This window comes from Desmodus rotundus, chromosome 7, assembly GCF_022682495.2.
Source record: "Desmodus rotundus isolate HL8 chromosome 7, HLdesRot8A.1, whole genome shotgun sequence".
Classification (NCBI taxonomy): Eukaryota; Metazoa; Chordata; class Mammalia; order Chiroptera; family Phyllostomidae; genus Desmodus; species Desmodus rotundus.
Genome location: NC_071393.1, coordinates 14742943 through 14764887, shown reverse-complemented (window position 1 = coordinate 14764887; position 21945 = coordinate 14742943). Strand labels below are relative to the sequence as shown.

Genomic DNA, 21945 nt, shown 5'->3' with positions numbered 1-21945 from the left:
TCTACGTCAGGTGATCGGAGTCCGCGTAGGAGGGATCCGAGGTCCCGCCGGGGAGGCTGACTGTGCCGACAGCCTGGCGGAGCAGTCGACGGACCGAGAGGGTGGGTCGGCCTCGGCGGCGTTCGCTGAGCAGCGGCAGGTACGAGAGGGGCTGGTGGGGATGGGGGGTCAGGTAGGGGCCATCGAGGTTGAGTGGCGGGGGACCGGGTTCCTCTTTCCCGGGGCCCACGGGCTGCGACACCTGAGTCCAGGGTCGCAGAAACAACACGCCTGATTCTTGGCTTCAACGCCCCGAGACCTTTGCTTCAGAAGAGGGATCGGACTGGCATTGTGGTCTTCCGTTCCGTGATTACAGTTTGGGGAAACCGAGGCCCGAAGACAGGAAGAGGCTCCCCACGGAGCTCTCCTTTTCAGGCAAGGACTCTAACTCTTTCTGTCCCCCGCTCGAGGCCGCCTCTCCTGTGCTTTTAATGAGTTTACCCCGAGTGGAGAAGCCAAGGCTGGGAAGTTTGATGAACAGAATTGGGCTTGGGAGTAAGGGACCCAGGTTTGAGACTTCGCCACCAGTTGTGCGTTCTGGGCCAAATCCCATCCCTGGGCTGAGCCTCAGTTTCCTCATTTGTAAAACAGGGCAGTGTTTCTCAAATTACCCTTCTCACACCATCTGCTTTGAAATGCCCTGGAGATGCATGCTTTACCATGGGGACTCAAATAAGACCTCGTTTTTAGAATCTGGGTTGGAAGCTGGGAAATCGGCCTTTTGAACGTACGCCTCAGGGATCCTCTACATACTGCCCGATGTTTGAAGCCAACTGATCTGAAGTGCTTTCCTGCTTTGAGTACTAGATTTGCTTTGAGGAACCTGGAGCCTATTCAGGATCTTTGAAAGAATTCGGATGCTTATTTCAGAAAAGAGCAAATGAAGGGAACTGTCTTTAAAAACTGAAAAAGTTATTGTGAAGAGGGCTTCCACTTCATCTTTGGATTTGAAAGCAGCAGAAGTAGGACTAATAGGTAGATTCTACAGGAAGACAAGAGTTTGATTTAATAGAAGAATTTAATGCCGGCCAGAGGTGACCAGCAATGGAATTGCCTCCAAAGGTAGTGAACCTCCCCTGTTGAAGGAGGAATACAGGTATTAGATGGCAGCCCTTTCCAACTTGACAGCGTCGGATTCTGAGTAGTTATTTTGAATCTTTTTGATGCTGACCGACTTCTTTTTTCTGCCCTCTTCTTGCCATTTCCAGCCTACGTCTTGTGGGAGTAAGGCCATTGGGTCTGAATGTCATATATCTTGTGTAATCTCTTCCTGGTTGTCCTGGGAACTATCCTTTTCAAGGACTTTGGAGTGGCCCATATGATAAGGGCTCCTTAAATTGTTGAATGAATAACCAAGTAGGGTCCCCAGCCCATCCGTTTGTAGCTTCTTTTCATAGAAAAACTTGGAAATGCCTCTGAAGACTTTGTGTTTGATCAGAAGCAGCCAGTGAACGCTGTGGATCCCAGAAGTGAGGAGTCTCATGCAGTAGGGTTGTTCACACCTTGAGGTTGGTCAGGCTAGCCTTTCCTCCTTACACATAAATCCCTCTTTAATCCTCTTTCTAGCGCCGTGCCGAAAGGATGGTATGGCTATGGTATGGCTACCGGGAGAATTTTTGCAGTCTGTCAGCTAACATTCCATCCGGCAACCAGCCCTTGTACGAACTTGACTAGCCAGTTCCTCCTCACGGGTAGTCTTCAGAGAGAGCTTCTAGCGTATCTCTAGTTTTCTAGTCAAACATCAAAGCCCCTTATTTTGTGATTTATAAAACCCCAAGCAGATCTCTTTTCCAAAACCTAGCTTTAGAATACTTACGTTGTCCAATGGAGCAAAGATTCCATATTATGACCCAGTTCTGCTGACACGCTTCCCAGCCCGCGCCCCCCAAAGGGCTTCCTGTCTGTGTTTATCTTCCTGCCTTGCATGTGTTTCCTAGGATTAAAGGAAAAAAGTTAGTGAAATGCTTCTTCAGATATCATCCAGGTGCTGGGTAAAATAATTTTAACGTGGTGGTGGTGTTTTTAAAACTTTTTCTTTTTAAAAAAAGTACCAAATCGGCATTTACATTCTGCTTTTCAAGCCGCTAGTCTGAAGAGATGCCTCTGCGAAAAGTGTTCTATGGTAATAATAAGTTTGGGAAAAGCTTCATATCATTATCCCTTTTTGGAGCTTCTCACTTGAAAGGCACCGAGACATCCTGCAATAAAGGAATATGCCTAACCTAGTTTAATCTAGTGTTGCCAAACTTAATTGATGGGAAGCACTTAAAAAAAAAAAACCTGAAGCACACACATGGGCGAATTCTGAGCAAGAGCAGGAGGAACCTGAAGTCTGTGGACTACGGTCCAAATTAGACCCCGCTGCCCGTTTTCTCGTGGCTGGGGAGCTGGGGCTGTTTTTTACATTTTTAAATGATGGGAAATAAATCAAGAGAAGAAGAATATTTTGTGATACAGGAAAATCACATTCCAGTGTCCATAAGTAAGGTTTTTATTGGAACATAGCCATACTCGTGAATTTATATACTGTCTTGGGCAGCAGAGTTGAGTCGTTGCCCCAAAGAGCATGAAGTCCATGAAGTCTAAAGTTGTCACTACATGGCACTTTACAGAAGACCCTGCCAGCCCCTGACCTGCATCATGTACACTTTGTAAAGCTTCTTATTTTGAAATAATTTTAGACTTGTGAAAAGAATACACAGACTTCCTGTATCCTCTTCATCCAACTTTCCCTAATGTTAACATTTTACATAATCATAATAAAGTTAAACAAAAAATTTAACGTTAATACAGTAATAGTAGCTAATCTGTAGACTTTATTCAGATTTTATCACTTGTCCCGCTAATGTCCTTTTTCTGTTCCTAGACCTAATCCCATTTCCCACATTGCACTTAGTTGTCAGCTCTCCCTAGTGTCTCTTAATCTGAGACTGTTCCTCAGTCTTTTTTGTCTTTCGTGACTGTAAACTTTTGAAGAGGACTGGCTAATTATTTTGTAGAATGTCCCTCAACTCTTTTAGGTAGAACTTACATATTATAAAATTCACCATTTAAAAATGTACACATCAGTATTTTTTTTAGTACGTTCACAAAGTTGTGCAACAGTCACCACCGTCTTCTTTCTTTCTTTTTTTGAAGATTTTATTTATTTTTAGAGGGAGAGAGGGAGGGAAAGAAACATCAATGTATGGTTGCCTCTCACACGCTTCCCACCAGGGACCTGGCCCGCAACCCAGGCATGTGCCCTGACTGGGAATTGAACTAGCAACCCTTTGGTTCGCAGGCCCGCACTCAATCCACTGAGCCACACCAGCCGGGGCCATCACCACGATCTTAAGTCCAAAACATTTTCATCACCCCTAAAAGAAACCTTGTACACATTAGCAGTCATTCCCTGTTCTCCCTCTTCCCATTCCCTAGCAATCTACATGTAGCACATATCAGTACTTCATTCTGTGTTATTGCTAAATAACATGCCATTGTATGGATATACCACATTTTGTTTTCCCATTCAGCACTCTCTGGTCATTTGGGTTATGTACATCTTTTGGTGATAGTGAACAGTGCTGCTATGATAATTTATGTACAAGTTTTGGGACATATTTTCAGTTCTCTCAATATGTATCCCTAGGAGTGGAATTGCTGGGTCACGCGGCAATTCCACATTTAACTTTTTGAGGAATCACTAAACTGTTTTCCATAGTAGCTGTACCCACTTACATCTCCATTAGCAATGTATATTGGGGTTTCTTTCCTTTTCTCTACATCCTCTTTAACACTTGTTACCATCCTTTTTAAAAATTATTTTTATATCCACTTTAGTGCAAATGAAGCAGCATCTCATTGTAGTTTTTATTTGCATTTTCCTAATGACTGATGATATTGAACATCTTTTCCTGTTCATGTTGGCCATCTGTTTATCTTCCTTGGAGATATATCTGTTCATACCCTTTGCCCATTTTGTAATGGAATTATTTGTCATCGTGTACAGTCTTGCACGTAAATGTTCAAAGAGTTGCAGATCCCCTGATCTGAATGGAGTTGGATTTAGACATGCTGAAGCACAGCGTAAGGTGTCCGTTTGAAAATGCTGACCATACAGAGCTTGGCTCAACCCCAACTGACTATGCAGTGCTGGGATGGCCATGGTCAAGTGTAAAAGGTACCAGAGCATGATCCATGATGTGATAAGACCAGTAGCTACTCTACTGGTCGTTTGGTAGCTACTCTAGTATTTGGTCAGAGGAGGGAGCAGAGGGGTCTGGTGGTTTGGAACACTGGGAATGGTGGTTGCCTTGGGCAGAGCCTGTGGTGTCAGAACTGCCAGCCCCCATGCCTCTCTTGACCTCAGCATTTAGCTGTAGCCAGACCGTCTTGAACATACACTTTAAAAAAATAAAGAACAGTAATTTTAACTGTGAAAACAATAGATGCTCATTTTAGACATTTTGGAAAATACAGAAAAGCTCCCTTCTTCACACACCCCAGTCATCTCTAGCGCCGGTATCTAAAGAGAGCCTTCATTAACAGTTGCTGTATCTCCTTATTTCTCCCTCACTGAGTGCATATTTAATGGCTGGAGTCATTCACTTTACAGTTCTATAGCTTCTTTCTGTTAGCATTTTAATGTTAATGTCTCCGTATTTTTGCCAGCCTCTCCGGTGACCTTTTGTGGGAATGTTGGTATTTTCTACCACTTTTTCTCATTGTAGTAAAACACATACGACATAAAATTTACTATCTTAACCATTTCTAAGTGTACAGTTCAGTGATATTTAGTGTATTACCACCGTCCATCTCCAGAACAAGAGTTCTGCAGAGCTCTTTTGCAAAGCTGAAACTATCTACTCATTAAATAGTAACTCCCCATTGCCTCCTCCCCCCACAATTCTGCTTTCTGTGTCTATGGTTTTGACTACTCTACCTCGCATAAGTGGATCCCACAGTATTTGCCTTTTTGCGAGTGGCTTATTTTCTTGAGGACTTAGCATAATGTCCTCAAGATTTACGCATAGTGTAGCCTATGTCACAATTTTCTTTCGTTTTAAGGCTGAATTATACTCCATTGTATGCCTATACCACGTTTTGCTTATCCATTCATTTGGTGATGGATACTTGGGTTGCTTCCGCATTTTGGCTATTGTGAATAATGCATATATAACATGGGTGCACAAATATCTCTTTGAGACCCCACTTTCAGTTCTTTTGGGTGTATGTCCAGAAGCAGAATTGCTGCATCATATGGTAACTCAATTTTTAATGTTTTGAGGAAGCGCCGTACTGTTTTCCACAGCAGCAGCACCATTTTACGTTCCCACCAAAACTGCACAAGGGTTCCAGTTTCTCCGCCTCTTTACCAACGCTTGTGATTTTCTGGTTTTCTTTCTGTTTTTCTTAATAGTAGTTGCAACACTGTGATTTAGAAGATCACGGGTTGACCAAAAAGCCCATATGGTGTTTTCTGTAAAATAAAAGACATTTTTCATTTTCACCAATAACTTTATTGATTTGGATATTTTGAGTATGTCAGCTCTCTCCCGTGTGGTATAACGTTGATTGTTCTCAATGAATGTCTTGATTTGATCGCTATCAACTTCAACCGGTCTACAACTGTGGAGCATTGTTCATCGAGAAATCCCCAGCACAAAACTTCGCAAACCACTTTTGACGTTTTATTAGTCACAGCACCTCTCCATACACTGCACAGATCTTTTTTTGTGTTTCAGTTGCATTTTTACCTTTCTGGAAATAATAAGGCATAAAATGCCAAGAATGTTGCATTTTTCCTTCCATTCTCAAGATTAAAATGGCTACACAAAAATTCACCAATTTTAATGCTTTTTTTAAACGCATGCTAATATGACAGCTGTCACAATACAGTCTTTCCTTTTTTAAATTTTTTTAAAAGATTTTATTTATTTATTTTTAGAGAGAGGGGAAGAGAGGGAGAGAAACATCAATGTGTGGTTGCCTCTCATGCACCCCCCACTGGGGACCTGGCCCTGCAACCCAGGCATGTGCCCTGACTGGGAATCGAACCAGCAACCCTCTGGTTCGCAGGCCAGCACGCAGTCCACTGAGCCACACCAGCCAGGGCCACAATACAGTCTTAACAAAATTATTTTGAATAAAGTTAGAGACAACTAAGTGCTACTAGAGCCATCTTACGGGAAAACCAAACACACTTTTGGGCCAACCCAGTGTTTGGTCTTCCACAATTTCTGGCTCACAACTCCCCAAAATGCTTGAGATTTCCTAAATAGGGGGGTGGGTACGAGGGGTTGTCTTTTGTTATGTTAATGAGGTGACTTATGGAAAGCTCCTGAGGATGTGAGCTGTTTACCAATGGAGCCAAGCAAATGATTACAGGGTTGGAACTTTCAGTCCCATCCACCTGCCACCCCCAGGCACGGGAGGGGGGCTGAAGACTGAGTTCATCTGCCAATGGCTGATGACTAGTGAAGCCTCCATAAAGCCCCAGAGGACAGCTTATTGGCCCTTCTTTTAGGAAAGCTTCCACATTTTGGAACCATAATGCCTTCATGTGCCACGGTGCTGGGCCTCAAGCCAGGCCCCAGTTCACGAGGACAGAAGCTCCTTTGTTTGGGACCTCGCCCTACGTATCTCTTCATCCGGCTGTTGATTTGTATCCTTTAATATCCTTTGTAATAAGTGGTAATCTAGTGAGTAAATGGTTTTCTGGAGTTCTTTAAGTCTGTCTAGCAAATGAGTTGAACCCAAGGAGGTGGCCATTGGAGCCCCTGGTTTATTATAGCCAGTCAGTCAGAGGAGTACAGGTAGCAACCTGGACTTGCGGGCGGTGTTCTGATTGTAGCTTGTCCTCAGAAACACAGCCAGGAGCCGGGGCTCACGGCAGGTGTCTGAGGTGTCGGGGCGGGCAGGCGGTCTTGTCAGGCTGAGTCCTTAACCTGTGGAGTCTGATGCTTGTCTCTGGCAGTGTCAGGACTGACTTAAATTAGTGGACACCCTGGTGACGTCCAGAAGTAGTTGTTGGTGGGGGGCACCCATACCCCACATTGGAATTGGGTCCCGGAGCCCTGTCAGTAGCCATCCTGACGGGTGTGCGGTGATACCCTGTAGTGTTGATTAGCATTGTCCTAATAATTAGCGATGTTGAGCAGCATCCTTTCATGTTATTTTTTGCCATTCATATATCTGCAGAAAAATGGCTATTCACGTCCTTTGTTCATTTTTAGTTGTTGAATTTTAGGAGTTCTCCACGTGTTCTGGCTATTGATCCATCAGATACATGATTTGGAAATATTGTCTTCCATTCTGTGAGTTGCCTTTTTATTTTGTTGATGGTCTTTTAATGAACAAAATTTTTTACTTTTCATGAAGTCTAATTTGTCTTTTTTTTTTTTCTTTTGTTGCCTGTTCCTTTGGCATCATCATATCTAAGAAATCATTGCCAGAAGTGTAGTTTTTAAAGTAGGGAAGAAGCTACCCAGTGGCTTCTGGATTAACATTCTCAGGTGCCCCTAAGTGCTGTGTGACTGTCATAGACCCTTCCTCTGTATGCTTGACTTCAGCTAGAGGTGACATGGGTCTGTCTCCTCTTTCACTGAGCAGTGGAAACAAAGCACCAGCGTGGTGACGTGCTCGTACCCCAGCTGGCCTAAGGACATGCAGAGATCAGAAGTAGCAGGCCATGCCTTTTTCTTTGGAAATGGCCTAGGGGACTGACTGTCCACTCCACCCTGAGCCCAGTCACCGTGTTGACCCAGTGGTAGTCTCTCCATCCCACCCTGAGCCCAGTCACCGTGTTGACCCAGTGGTAGTCTCTCCATCCCACCCTGAGCCCAGTCACCGTGTTGACCCAGTGGTAGTCTCTCCATCCCACCCTGAGCCCAGTCACCGTGTTGACCCAGTGGTAGTCTCTCCATCCCACCCTGAGCCCAGTCACCATGTTGTCTCCGGTGGTAGTCTCTCCATCCCACCCAGAGCCCAGTCACCGTGTTGACCCCGGTGGTAGTCTCTGGCTGTCTACTACCCACATCCCCAGTTATTTCTCAGAACCACCTTGTGGTGTGGGCATGACGGGGTTTTTAAGTTGGACAGCTCTCTGAATATGCGAGTGGGTCCTGGGCAAAAGCCCAGGGAAATTACTGCTTGAGGTGCTTTTTTAAAAAATAGCAAATTCTGACTAGATTCCTTGGGGGCAGAGAAGCTTGTCTGATTTATTTTTGCCATTGGAATTCTTTAAATGTTTTCTTTAAAACAGTCTTTAAATTGCACTAACAATTAATATCAGGTAGCTCTGAACAGAAGCCTGATTTTGATTTGTTAAAGTCAACATTAAAGATTATTCAAAATGGTGTTATTTTGGTTTTATTATTATTTTTTAATTCTTACCCAAGGATTTTTTAAAATTGATTTTAGGGAAAGAAAGAGAGACAGAGAGACAGAGAGAGACATCAGTGTGTGAGAGAAACATCAATTGATTGCCTCCTGTAAGTGCCCCAACTGGGGATCGAACCTGCAACCTAGGTACGTGCCCTGATGAGGAATTGAACCTGCAACTTTTTGATGTACAGGGCAATGCTCTAACCAACTGAGCCACCTTGCCAAGGCTTGATTTTTAAGATTTTAAGGCTATTATTTTAGGATTTTATTTATTTATTCTTAGAGAGAGGGGAAGGGAGGAGAAAGAGGGAGAGAAACATCGATGTGTGAGAGAAACATTGGGTCAGTTGCGTCTTGCACACCCCCCGACTTGACTGTGAATCTAACTTGCAACCGTTTGCTTTCCGGATGACGCCCAACCGGCTGAACCACACTGGTCAGAGCGGTTTTATTGTTTTTGACCACGATTGGTCTACCTTATACGTGTTCTCCTGATGACCCTCCTCAGGGCCTCCTATTGGTAGGAGAAGTGAGGCCGTGGTTTTGTGAAATATATACTGGATATTATTAAACTCTTAGGGAGATTTCTCCTGAATCTTTCCACTTTATTCTTTTTTTTTTTTTTTTAAGATTTATTTCTTTATTTTTAGAGAGGGGAAGGGAAGGAGAGAAACATCAGTGTGTGGTTGCCCCTTGTGCACCCCTACTGGGGACCTAGTCCACAACCCAGGCATGTGCCCTGACTAGGAGTTGAACCAGCCACCCTTTGGTTCGCAGGCTGGCACTCAATCCACTGGGCCACACCAGCCAGGGCTATTCATTTTCTTTTTATACTCTACTGTCAGAGAATTTTAGATGCCTTTAGTTCAGCCTCAGGTAGAATCTGAAATAATGAGATTTTATAGAATCTGAATTAATAAGGATTTACCGACTGTGAAAACAAAAGCAAAACTCTCATTTTGAAACTTTTTTTTCTTTTTCAAATTTACTGAGGTGACCTTGGTTAATAGGGTCGTATAAGTTTCAAGTGTACATTTCTATGATACATGATCTGTATATTGCATTGTGTACCCAGCACTTAAAATCACCATATATTTGGCCCCCTTTACCCTTTCCTACCTCCCCACCCCTTCCCTCTGGTAACTGCCATACTGCTGTCTGTCTCTGAGTCACTTTGAAACTTTTCTGATAACAAAGGAAGGGCAGACACAACTACCCCATTTGCACTTGAAGATCCTGGCGTAGCGAATAGCAGAGCAGAGTGTCAGACTAGGTCCTCTGGTTCCAGATTGTTCCTTCACTGTATTACACTGGAAACCCACAGCCATTAACTGGGATCAGTTCAGTCTGAAGATCTTTTCTTTAATATAAGGTTTTACCCAGTTACAATGGTTTGATTTGAAATTGTCAAATCATTCATTCCCATACATTTATCGAACATTTACTTTGCCAGGCACTGTGCTATGGCTCTAAGAGGTATCTAACTAGAGTAAGTTTAGTGAATCATTAATACTCTGTGATGCTGTGGCGGGTGTGGCTCAGTTGGTCAGATGTCATCCTGCAAAGCAAAGGGCTGCCAGTTCAACTCCCTGTTGGGGCACGTGCCCAGGACGCGGTGCATTTGAGGCAACCCATTAATGTTTCTCTCTCCCTTTCTTTCTCTGTCCCTTCCCCTCTCTCTAAGATAGATGATAGATAGATAGATAGATAGATAGATAGATAGATGGATAGATAAAACCTTAACCGTGATCATTTTTCTTCATTCAACTTTGGGACAATACTTACTTAAAAAATTTTTCCTAAAATAATTATGTAACATTTCCAGTTCTGAAAAAACACCGCTGAAGACTGTCTTCTTCTTTTAGAATGCTGATGTTCCCCAGTAGAGTTGGCTAAATTTAATCATATCGAATTGTGTAGTGCTAAGTACTCCTGGGCATCAGATCCATCAACCCACACACATTTATGGGGTGCTCGTGAGGTGCCTGGCCCTGTGCTGAGTAAAGCACCTGGAAGCTGCATCCAAGTTCAGGAGACAGACACATGAACAGATCACTAAGGTCCCGTCTGTTAAGCACATTGGCTTGGGAGTTGGGAAGCTTTGCCTCTGACTGGCCGGTGACCTAACTGCTCTGAGCCAGGGGATGCTAACGATGGTGTCGTGTGCTTACCTCAAAGGTGCGCTGAAAAGATTAAATGAAATAATTCCCGTAATGGGTTGAGCAGAATAACGTAGTTTATGTTATCCATAGTAATAGTAAATAGAATAGGTACCTCCTGATTTTACCACTTTTGGAGAAAAGCTGACTTGGCCTGGCTCAAGTTAGGTATGCCTCATTCTGGGTTTCCTCATGCACGGTTCTGATGTCTCATGTACCGTGCCTTCCAGGAACGGTGCTCGTTCAGAAAGGGAAGCCGTGACTCATTCACTCCGCAGATTAACCAAGCACCTGCCGATGGCATAGCTCTGTGGGGAGTATAGAGAAACAGTACACTCCAGTGCACCCCGTGAGAGACCTTTCCGCGGAGGGGGGTATGCGTGAGACAGAGGCTCAGAGAGAAAAGAGCGTCTGAAGTCACAGAGTGGCAGAACTGATTCGCAACCTAAGCCATCAAGTTCTTCTGTGCCACGCTAGTTTGTAAGGACAAAGCCCTAAGTAAAAAGTAAAAAAGTTAAAAGAACATTATGATAAAACAGCGATATAAGGGGTAACGAAAAGCAGCCTCTTGGAGGAGCATTAAGCTTGTGCCAGGGCCGTTCAAATCCTACCTCACCCTTTCTTATGGAACGTGGTAAGCTTTAAGAGAAAGCATTGAAGCTTAAAGTAAAACAAACAGAAACCCTTTTGATTCAGCAATAGTGGAAGAAAATGTGAAAAAGAAGGCACAGCTGACCCATTAGTCCCCACTCAGATAGGAAGGGCATAAGGCTGTCTTCCCGTCTCGGTCCTAGCCCTTGCTGCCCTGCCACCCCCGTATGTGCCCTGGGCTCCAGCCACACTGAACTTGGCACAGTGGATTGTCCACCTGTCCTCTGGGCTCTCTCCGCATCCTCTCCTGCAGCCCAGCCTTCACACACTCTGCATACACCTCAGAGAGCCTGGTTCTGTGTGTTCCAAGTTCCAATCATCTTACTTGGATTTCTTCCCACCCCAACCTTCTGTGAGTGTGATGTAGACATTCTCGGAATGCAGGTCCCGTCTCTGCCACGTGGTCCAGCAGCAGCCTCGTGAGCAGCGCAGACACGCTCAGGCACACCGCAGTTCTCGGCGTGTATGAACAAGCGGCTGCCCAACAGAACAAGACCTCTGCTGGGTCCCCTCTCGCATCATGTCAGCTGTTTATCACTCAAATTTGTAATCTTCCTAACTAGAAAGAACATTTCTAGATGCCTCTATACAGCCTGGTCCAGGAATTCTTAAAAGAGGCAGAGAAGGCAGCTTATGACCATCTGCAGTACACTAGAACCTGAAGATTTCTTCATGAGATGGAGTTGGTTCCTTCAGGGGTGTGCATCTCTTCATTCTCTCCCTGCCCAGTTCCCGTGAGGTGGGCCTGGCCAGCTCTGGGGAGGTGATAGGGTGAGGATGTGGGGTCGGTTCGCTGGTCCACTTTAGCCTCTAGGCTCTGCGTTCCTCAGGGATCGTTAAGCGTTGCAAATCTGCCTTAGTGCTGGCACCGCACGTGCCACCCTGGACACCTCACATTAGAAATGTGTTGCAAACATAGGTGCGAACTTGTTGGTATGCACTGTCTTGATGGACCAGGTACTGGGTGGTCTGAGATCTCAGCAGACTTTCCCTCACGTTCCAATTGTATCTGACCTCTTCAGAGTCCCTAAGGACTGTAGTTAGGGGTCATGTATGTGAAGGACAGGCCCTGAGGTTACTGTCTCTCCCAGACTCATACTGTATTGCTTTGTGCTTTTGGTAGTTATCCCCTGTTTGAGAGCTGGATTTCCAAAGCCCTTCATCAGAGAATCCTCTGGAATAGGAATGAGGCACACTTATTTAAAGATAGAGATTACTGGCCCCTATCTAGATCTAGATTCTGTTTAAATCCTTGAGGGGATCTGAGAACCAGATCTCTGAGAAGGTGTCTTGTTTAGGAAAGTTGGGCAAGTTTGTTGGAGCCCCCTGTTACGAAGTCTTGTAATCATCCACGTATCTTCCTTAGCTCCTGTTCTAGACTCCAGAGCTTCAACTTGGCCTTGCTGTTCCTTGTGACCCTCCGGCACTCCACCCCTGGCCTTGAATGTAGTTGGTACTAGAGTTCTGTTGGTAGAATACATAAATGGGTGAGTGGCTTGTTTTGCACTCACTTCAAAGAACACAGAAATTACAGCATTGCACAATGAAGTTGAGGGAAAACAGAAAACCAGGTATTTAATTTTGTAAAGCTGCATATTAAAGGGTAACCTGTACAAGTGAAAAGAATGCTGATGTTGTGATGGGAGGTCTGAATTTGGCGCTCTATGATGACCTGGCCTTGGACAAGTCCCCTAACCCAGCTGGGCTAATGTCCTACTCTGTAAAATGGAATGAGGGTCAGAAGTGGTAAAAGGTATGGGTGTATTTTTAAAACTAGAAAGTGGATTCAAATCAGGAGTGAAGAATGGTCAGGATTGGGACAGCGGCACAGAACCAGCCACAACAAGGTCTCTATGTGGTCAGGTCCAAGTCCGTAGGTCTCTACAGAGACCAGCAAAAAATTTTAGTAGGGTGGCAGCTCAGGCGTGCTCAGGGCCTGCTTCCCTTTTACTCTGTCCACTTCCTAAGCTGACCGGGGCCATCAGTCCTCTGATCCACTGTCCTAGCCCTGCTGGACTCATTAGGATGTAGCCAGATTTTGTTGTTGCACAGGTGCTCAATGGACACTCTCCAGGGAAGGCTGCTCATTTCTTCCATGCTGCTCTGGTGTGGTGAGTTTCCTGTGCTTGAGGGTAGGGAGGAGTTGAGGACAGGAGGCTCCAGGGATGGGTGAGCAGCTGGCCTGGGAGTTGACCAAGACTAGTCATGCATATCTGCACCCACTCAGCAAATACTTGAGTGCCTACCAGGATGAGACTCTATGGCCTAGGTAGAGACCATGTGGTCAGTCTGCTAAGAATTAGGATGAGAGGGATGTGTGTGAGCTGGCTAGAGTTGGAACATGCAAGCCTGTTCCAGTGCCTGGCCTGCTGCGAGGCTGCTGCTGGCTGCAAACTCTGAGCTGACCTGTTACTGTCCCCTTGCCATTCCCGCCTGATACCTCCCTTAACCCTGACTGTCCCCTTACGCCTATTTGTAGGCGTACACAGCATGAAGAGCTTTGTTGGGTCCAGGGAGTGGAGAGGGCAGTGGATCAGGGTAAGTGGCATGTATGTGCATCTCCCCAGCAGCAGCAGCCCCCTGCCACCTTGGTGGGCTCTGCAAGTTACTGTGTTATCTCACTGGGCCACCTTAGCAGCCCTGACTCCCTCCCTTCTCAGGTGAGAAAAACTGTTGAAGCCATCAAGGTATGGCTTGTCAGTCAGTGACTAGCCACGTGCCAGTCAATGGTGGAGGCAGGACTTGAAGTCAGAGCTTTTCAGGATTGGGGAAAACTGGAACATTGGGGACATTTTTCCTCTTCTTTTTTTTTTTTTAACTTTATTTATTTTTAGAGAGGGGAGAAGGGAAGGAGAGAAACATGGATGCGATCAGTTGCCTCTCGTACACACTCTGACCAGGACTAAACCCGCAGCTTAGGCACGTGCCCTGAGTGGGAATTGAAACTGCGAGTTTTCACTTTGCTGCGTGACGTCCACCCAACCGAGCCACACTGGTCAGGCCTTTTATCTTTTATCCTCACCTGAGAACATTCGTTCACTGCTTTTAGAGAGAGAGGAGGGAGAGAGGGAGACCAAGCCACACCAGCCAGGGCACATTGGGGAAATTCTTAAAATGTACTCTTCTGTTTGATTTCAAAATTAATATACATAAAAATGTCGGTTTTGTAAGTGGGGAGCCATTACAAAGTATAAGTCACTATCTCTAAACCCCCACCAATACCTAGATAATCACTATTAACAGTTTGGTATGTTCTTCCATATTTTTAAAGACATTTACTGATATTTATATTCATTATTATTGTAACAAATATAATATTATACATACATTTTATAGTTTCCTTTTTTAAAAATGTTATGGTTACCATCCACGCTACCCAGAGAGGGACCCATACTGTGTTGTGCTTGGTTCCCATGTAACTTAAAGGGAAACTTCCACAATGTCTGCAGCCCTTGATGTCTGAGACCCTGAAGAGATTAAAAAGGAGGAGCAGGCCCCTGCTGAAAAGGCTGTGACCACGGAGGGACTTCAGGGAGGATGGGCTGCTTCGGCTCCCGAGTTCACTGCTGCTCAGCCTGACGTCGCTGACGCAGGTGCCCTCTGTGCCTGCCCAGCACTTTCCTGTGAGAGTCTGGTCTGCAGCCCGCCCTGCACAGGCCGTGGAGTGGGTAGGAACAAGCGCTGAGTGGTCTTAAGCTGGTCTTCCACAAACTCTTAACAGAATGGAAATAAGGTCAATGGAAAATAGTTTCCAAAGAAAAAGTTAATGTAAAAGTAATACCTATTTGTCATAAAACATTGGAATAGGATAAGAATATAAAATTCAAAGTTCCTAGCCCTTATAATCTCAGAGATAATTGTTGACTGTTTAGTGTGTGCCTTGCAGACACTTTCTTGGCATGTACGTATATATACGCCCATTTGTATACTTAGCTTTTACCCATTCATACTCATACTATTGCAACCTGACCTTTTAAAAAATGCCTTTTATTATGTAAATTTACATGCACATACAAAAATAAACTAATACAGTGAACTCCCATTCACCGTCCAGCTCCAACAACCGTCAGCTTTCCTGTTCTTATTTCATTTTTTTCTATTTTCACTTTTCTGGAGTATTTTAAAGATTCTATTTATTTATTCTTAGAGAGAGGGAAAGGGATGAAGAAAGAGAGAGAAGCATCAATGGTGTGGTTGCCTCTTGCACTCCCGCCCCCCCCCCCCCCCCCCCCCCCCCCCCCCCCGGCCATGGGGGACCTGGCCCACAACCCAGGCATGTTCTCTGACTGGGAATCGAACTGGCAACCCTTTGGTTCGCAGGCCGGCACTCAATCCACTGAGCCACACCAGCCAGGGCACTCCTGGAGTATTCTAAAGCGAATCCCAAACATCTTATCATTCCTTCATTAAGTATTTCTAGAAGTTGAGAATTTTTCAAAAACATTACATAATACCATTTTCATACTCAACAATATTAATTATTAATACAACAATATTGTTAATATAAAATAATACTTCCTCATATCAATTAATACACAGGTTAAATCTAATTTTTATCTGTCATCTCACAAATGTCTTTTACAGTTGGTTTGATTTGGAGACCCTCACACTGCCAGTGGTTGGTATGTCTCAAGTTTCAATCTATAACTTCACATCCCTCCCATGCTATTTATTTTCTGGAGAACTTGGGTTATCTGTCCTGTCGCCCATTCTGGATTTGCGGACTGCATCCTGCTGGAGTTGTTTGACACTTGCCTCTATGCCCCCATTTTCTGTAAATGAGTGATTCACTTCAAGACTCGGTAAGAGTCTGTGTTTTATCTTTGAGACAAGAATGCGTCCGTGGTGGAGCTCTGGGCTTCCAGCTGCGTCACATCAGAAGGGTGTCGTTAACATTGATCCATGAGCCTGACTTTATGCTTGTCTTTCTCGTCTGTACACCCATAACCCTTCATTTTAAACATTTGGGTTTTTTTTTTTTTTTAGAGAAACATATGTATATAATGTTAATTATACCTCAATGAAGATAATAACCAAAAAATGTTTAAAAAGAGAGATACTTAAATGGTCGTATGTGGACATCTGGAATAAAGCATCAATCGAAGGCATAAAAGAAAAGAAACACATGTGTCCAGTACTTGAGCTAGACTGACAGAGAAGGGCAATAATGTGGTTCTCACAAGCAGGCTTCATTCTGTGTACAGAAAGGAGGAAGCTCGGGATATGGGGAAGCTCTCGGAGCCAAGGCCAGCAAGGCCCTGAGGCTGCCGGCAGCCAACTAGCTGCCCTTCTGGGACATTATGTAAAATGATGTAACTGAGTGAAAAGGTGGCCGCGAGCCGGTTTCGTCTCCCTGCTCAAGTCACTGAGCCGCTGTCATGGTGAGGGATGCTCGTGAGTCCAGAGTTCTGAGTCAGTGGTGCATAGGAGGGCTTCTTGGCCTGAGAGGACTGGATTTTTGGTCCTTGCCTCCTCGTACTTTGGAAGCCGGAGTCTGGGTGATCTTCTGGTGCTTCAGCCTTGCTGCGGAACCATCTGCTTCAGAGAGAGTGGGTAAGATGACCCTCAGTGGCACAGTTTTGGAGCTGAAAACTGGCACCCATGAGACCACGTAGTCCAGTGCCTCAGTTTACAGACAGCTGTGGCCCAGAGAGAAAAAGGGAGGTTCCCCAAACCACCTGTTGAATGGACCCAGCATCCAAGCCTTGGGTTCTCTGTGCCAGCCAGCTAGCATTTCCTCCTTGGAATTTCTGAGGGGGGAGGGTGGCCAGATCAGGTTCTTCACAGATTCCTAATCTGCACCGAGAATTTCTGAGTATCCTTTGGTGTTGGTCTTACCCTCCTTGTTCAACTGCTGGCGGGTTCTTTGATTGGGAGGAGGTAGCGAACAGCGGTCTCCCCCAGCATTTGGTGGCCAGCGTGGCCCGTTGGTAGCACAGTGCTTCGGGTACAAACTGGTGTGGTGCGTCCCAGTCTCGGCTCCGCGTTAGTCACCTCGCTGAGGTGTCTTGAGCCGCAGTTTCCTAAAGAGATGTTTTGCCCAAAGCTTGGTGTGAGTATGCCAAATGGTTTCAAGTGGTGTGAGGATAAGAGATTTTCCTTCATTATGTTTATATTCATTTTTCACTTATGCTAAGTCACACTGGTTTTCTATTTCCAGCAGTGTCATAGCCTCCTTTTTAAAGGTATTGAGGCTAAAAAGTTGACAAATTCAGACGACATAAGGCAGGTGGTACTCTACCCTGGCAGAGGGAGTGCAAAGATTGCATCGTAGAAGACATTGGACCAGATGGCATTTGTGGTCCTTCCTAGCTTCCTGATCTTTCAAAGTGACAGGGTTGTCTTTATATTCTGGCATATACCAGTCACAAACGTACTGGCCTGAGCGGATTCACCTGCCAATATAGAGGCTACAAAAGTTAGGGCACAGCCTGTGAATGTTCCATTTGACTGAGTGTGTATTTATCACCTGGGGTGGTTATCCTGGGAGAATGTAAGAACAGTGAGACCCAGTTGCTAGGGAGAGTCATCTGAAGGCTGCTCTGTGTTGGTGCAGTTTGTGCGGTAAATTCTGGGCCGTGTTCATTGGCGGTTCCTGAGTCGTTGCTCTCTGGGTAGTGCCCCACGGCTGTCATCCTCTGCAGCTCCTGGGAAGTCTACTCAGGGGTTCGGTCATAATCTGAATGTCTGGAGTTGAGAAAAAATGGGGGTCCTGGCATGGAGGCCAGGGGAGTGAGCTGCAGACATGGACAGTCGAGGGCTCTCTGCCTTTTAGGATTTACCTGGGGAGAATCTTCACTCAAGAGTTTGCTGACAGCCAAGGATGGCAAGCAAGGGGCCCTCGGCCTCTGCGTCCCCTGAGAACTCCAGCGCTGGGGGACCCAGCGGCAGCAGCAACGGTGCTGGCGAAAGCGGAGGGCAGGACAGCACCTTCGAGTGCAACATCTGCCTGGACACAGCCAAGGATGCCGTCATCAGCCTCTGCGGCCACCTCTTCTGGTCAGTATTCCTGCCACCGCCCCGGAGGACAAACTGCCAAGCTTGGAAAGCTTGTAGCCCGGGACAGCCCTGGAGAAGGGTCCCTACACACTTTGGGTCCTGATACACTGAGACCCAAAGGCAGGTGGCTTGGGTTCTCATTCCAGCTCTGCTGCTGATGAGCCGAGTGACTTAGGGGCAAATCCTGTCCCCACCCTGGGCTTCATATTCCCATCTCTAAAGTAATAACAGGATTCGTTAGCATGCACTTTGTGCCACTTGCTGTGCTAGCCGAGAGGCAGTGTGGTGGTTCTGGGCAAGGCACTGACATTCTCCCTCATTTTGTAAGATTATTTGTGAGCATTAAATGACTTGAAATATGTAAAAGGCACATAGCATGTGGTAAAATATTATGTGTTAGCTATGATGCTAATACTGTTATCATATTTTACATAGTATACCAGAATGAAGTGGCAGAGTCAGTGGCCATTCCAACCTCCATGGTTGCAGAACCACCTCTTAGCTCTGAGAATCTGGGTGAATGTTGAGATCTTTTTTTTTTTCCTCCTTTTGGCTTTGAGCTGGACCTTGAAGGGTGAATTGGAGTATTATAAGGGTGAGAATGCCAGGTAAGACAAAGAGAGTGTCACCCCAAGACAGGCAGTTTCTAGGGTCAGGCATTGCACTGTTGAATTCATCTGAGACCCTGAGGCCTCTCCAGGCCCTGAATAGCACCCTGGATGGGTGCTGTGGACTGAGGAGTGTTAGAATAGTTAAGGGCGGGGTTGGCCAGATTATCAAACCGAGATTTGACTGAATAGGACGTAGCTATTGGATGTTTCTGAGCAGGGAAGTGGTGTGAAGAAAGGATCATTTAAGCAATATTTAAGGGAGTCAAATTGGCCACAGTGAAATGATTAATTGATGAGTGAATAGAGTGAGGTGGAGATTTTTGTTCTGGAGTCTCTTTCCCTAATCACTAAGTTTTATGCAGAAACTATTGTCATCAGCCCTCTCCTAGAATTTGGTGATGCTCCAGTCTTATGATTAGGGTATCATAAAAGCAAGACCTGAAATGATGACAAAATTAAGAATTAAGTCAGGGTATCAATGGAAAGAACACAGACTCTAAAATGAAACAGATGCTTCTGATTGGAGTGTTTGTCTCTGGGCAAATCTTCTATCTTCTCTGTGCCTCAGTTTTCTTATCTGTAAAATAGAGATAATTGCACTTTCGCAAAGGTTGGTTTGACCATCCAGTGGCATTAACAGATGCAAAGCTATTCAGCCACAGACTGACACACAGTAGTTGCTTTGTAAATGGGACTAACCATCATCAGTGTTATAATCCTTAATTTTCCCCCAGAAAAAGTACCCCCACTTCTGCCCCACAGCCTTTGAGGGAGGTTGCCAGTGGAGATCTGCCGCGATTTAGGATGCCCCTGGCTTAGTTTGGAATGCAGTTGCAAGGTTAATGCTGGAGTGAGGTGTCAGGTGTCTGTTCTGTCCAGGGAAATTGTGTATCTGGATTTCAAGGCTAAACGGTGGTTCAGGAATTGGGGAAGGAATTATCCTCTGAGTCTACTCAGCCAGAGGAGACACCACCCCTCAGCTCTGAGAATCTGGGTGCAGATTCCACGTTCTGCACATTGCATGTTATTTGAGGGACAGAATCCACGTCCCCATTTTCCACTGTCCTGGCATGCGTTAGATCTGTAGTTGATACTTGTTACTTGGATGAGGGAATCAAGAGAGAAAAAAAGTTAAAAGCAGGGAGTTAGAGTGACTTTTCCTTCAATTCTGTACATGTCATTTTTTGCACCCCCTGCTGGGTGGTAGGAAGGACAGTACACTGGAAGCCAGGGACCTTATTTTCAGTCCCAGCGCTGCAGGCAGTCACTTCATGCTTCTGAGCTCGGTTTTCTCATTTGAAAACTGAGAGATTGGGTGGCAACCTGTGTAGCGTTGGAGCAACCCCACTAAGCTGAAGGTAGCCCCTTCCGCAGCAGCCTCCCATTCTTGTTAGTGTCGGTGTCCTTAACAGCGGGCCTGGACTTTGAAGGTGCTCACTGCCTGCCGAGTTCCCGAGGCCGAGGACAGCCTGAAGATCTGGTTAAACTGGATCTAGATCTGCACGTTCCTTTTGAGACGGAGGAGGCTACGAGCCCACTGAAACTGAGTCCAGAATATTAACGTGTGTGCACGTGTGCGGGGAGGAGAGCGTGAGAATGTCCCCATGAGTTTTTCTGCCAGAGGGTCCTTAGCTTTTATTTATTGGATTCCTTTAGAGGCCCAAACCCCTCGGAGTTTGACTTGTAGAGAAGTTAGGTGGGGTGGTCTGGTACGTGGGGGTCTTCACAAATAGTGGGACCCCAGCGGTAGAGATTGGTGTCTTGACTCCATTGCTTCATTTTTCCTGTGTTTTTAGCCCAGTCTTTTTTTTTTTTTTTTTAAGATTTTACGTATTTACTTTTAGAGAGAGGGGGAGGGAGGAAAACAGATGGGAGAGAGAAACATGGATCAGTTGCCTCTTGTACGTACCCCGACTGGGGACCGAACCTGCAACCTGGGCATGTGCCCTGACTGGGAATCCGGCGACCCTTCACTTTGCAGGAGGACGCCCATCCACCTGGGCCACGCCTGTAAGGGCTACAGCCCAGTCTTTTCTAATTTTTGGCACCAGTGATCCCCCCTCAGTGGGTGGCAGTGCTCCACAGTTCCATCCAGTTTTTCCATGTTTCCCATTTGTCTGCCCCTGCCTCGGTGTTTCTGCTAATGAAAGCTTTTTTTCCCCTTTTCCCCCTTTCTCTTTTCTGCTTGATGACTGGTTGCTCTGGGGACTCTGACAGTTGGCCGTGTTTACATCAGGTAAGATGCATTTCATTTTACTTTGTCTTTCATCAGCTGTGGTTGCACAAGACACCCCTGGTCTCAGGGGACTGCTGTCAGAACCTGCAATCTCCCCTGCTTGTGGGCTCATTTGCTTGCTCGTCCCCAACCCCCATTACATACCCGCCCACTGACAGGCACTTGATGAAACGGGGTCAGCGTGCTACACAGGATGGTCCTGACTCTGCTACTGGTGGCCCTTCTCTGGGTCTCAATCCCTCATGTGTAAATTGGGTTGGATTTGACAGTATGTTAGTTTTTCATTTTTGAGAGAGTGCCTCTAGAAAGTACCTCCTGTCATATCAACAATTCCCCCTACCCTTGAAAATGTTGGGAAGGAGGAAGCTCTTTAGATCTCAATAGAGAGCTTTTGTGAGAGGGAAAAAGTCTGTTTTCCCAGCATTAGATTATGATAAAAACCAGTCAGTAAGTGTGCACCAGACCAGGTGCCTGCTCGGTGAGACAGACCAGGGCTGGCGCTCACAACTGGCTGTGAGAAACCATGGCTGTCTCCATGGCTGTTGGCAGTGGAGCCCCACACTAGTAGGGGGCTTGGGAACGTGGGGAGAGGACAGAAGTTCCAGACCGCCAGAGCCTCAGAATCTGGGTGGGAAAAAGTGGGGGAAACGAGAGGGGTTCCTGCTAAGTGCAGGGCTATGCATTCTGATCCCAGGGAACCTGGTGAAACATGTCTGCCATAAATTTATGAAGAACACAATATACATATGTTTTGGGGCTTTTGACAGTAAGATAAAGGAAATAAGATATAAAATCACTGAACATTACCTTCTCCTTGGCACTGAAGTCCTAGATTCACACTTCTAGAATGTGCTTCTTGTCATTAGGTCTAAAATTATAATGT

General features: G+C 45.6%; 1 protein-coding gene across 2 annotated transcripts in view; it reads left to right on the top strand.

Moving 5' to 3' along the window:
* The window catches only part of RNF185 (ring finger protein 185), a 31647-nt gene continuing 9702 nt past the window's right edge, over positions 1-21945 (top strand). The window contains exons 1-3 of one of the 2 annotated variants that reach the window (XM_024566550.3): positions 1-139; positions 17992-18215; positions 21044-21062. In XM_024566550.3, the coding sequence (XP_024422318.1) occupies positions 18040-18215; positions 21044-21062 (195 nt within the window). In that variant the 5' untranslated portion in view covers positions 1-139; positions 17992-18039. Of the gene's footprint in view, positions 140-16221; positions 16770-17991; positions 18216-21043; positions 21063-21945 lie in introns of those variants that run through there. The other variant, XM_024566551.3, reaches the window with a different exon arrangement.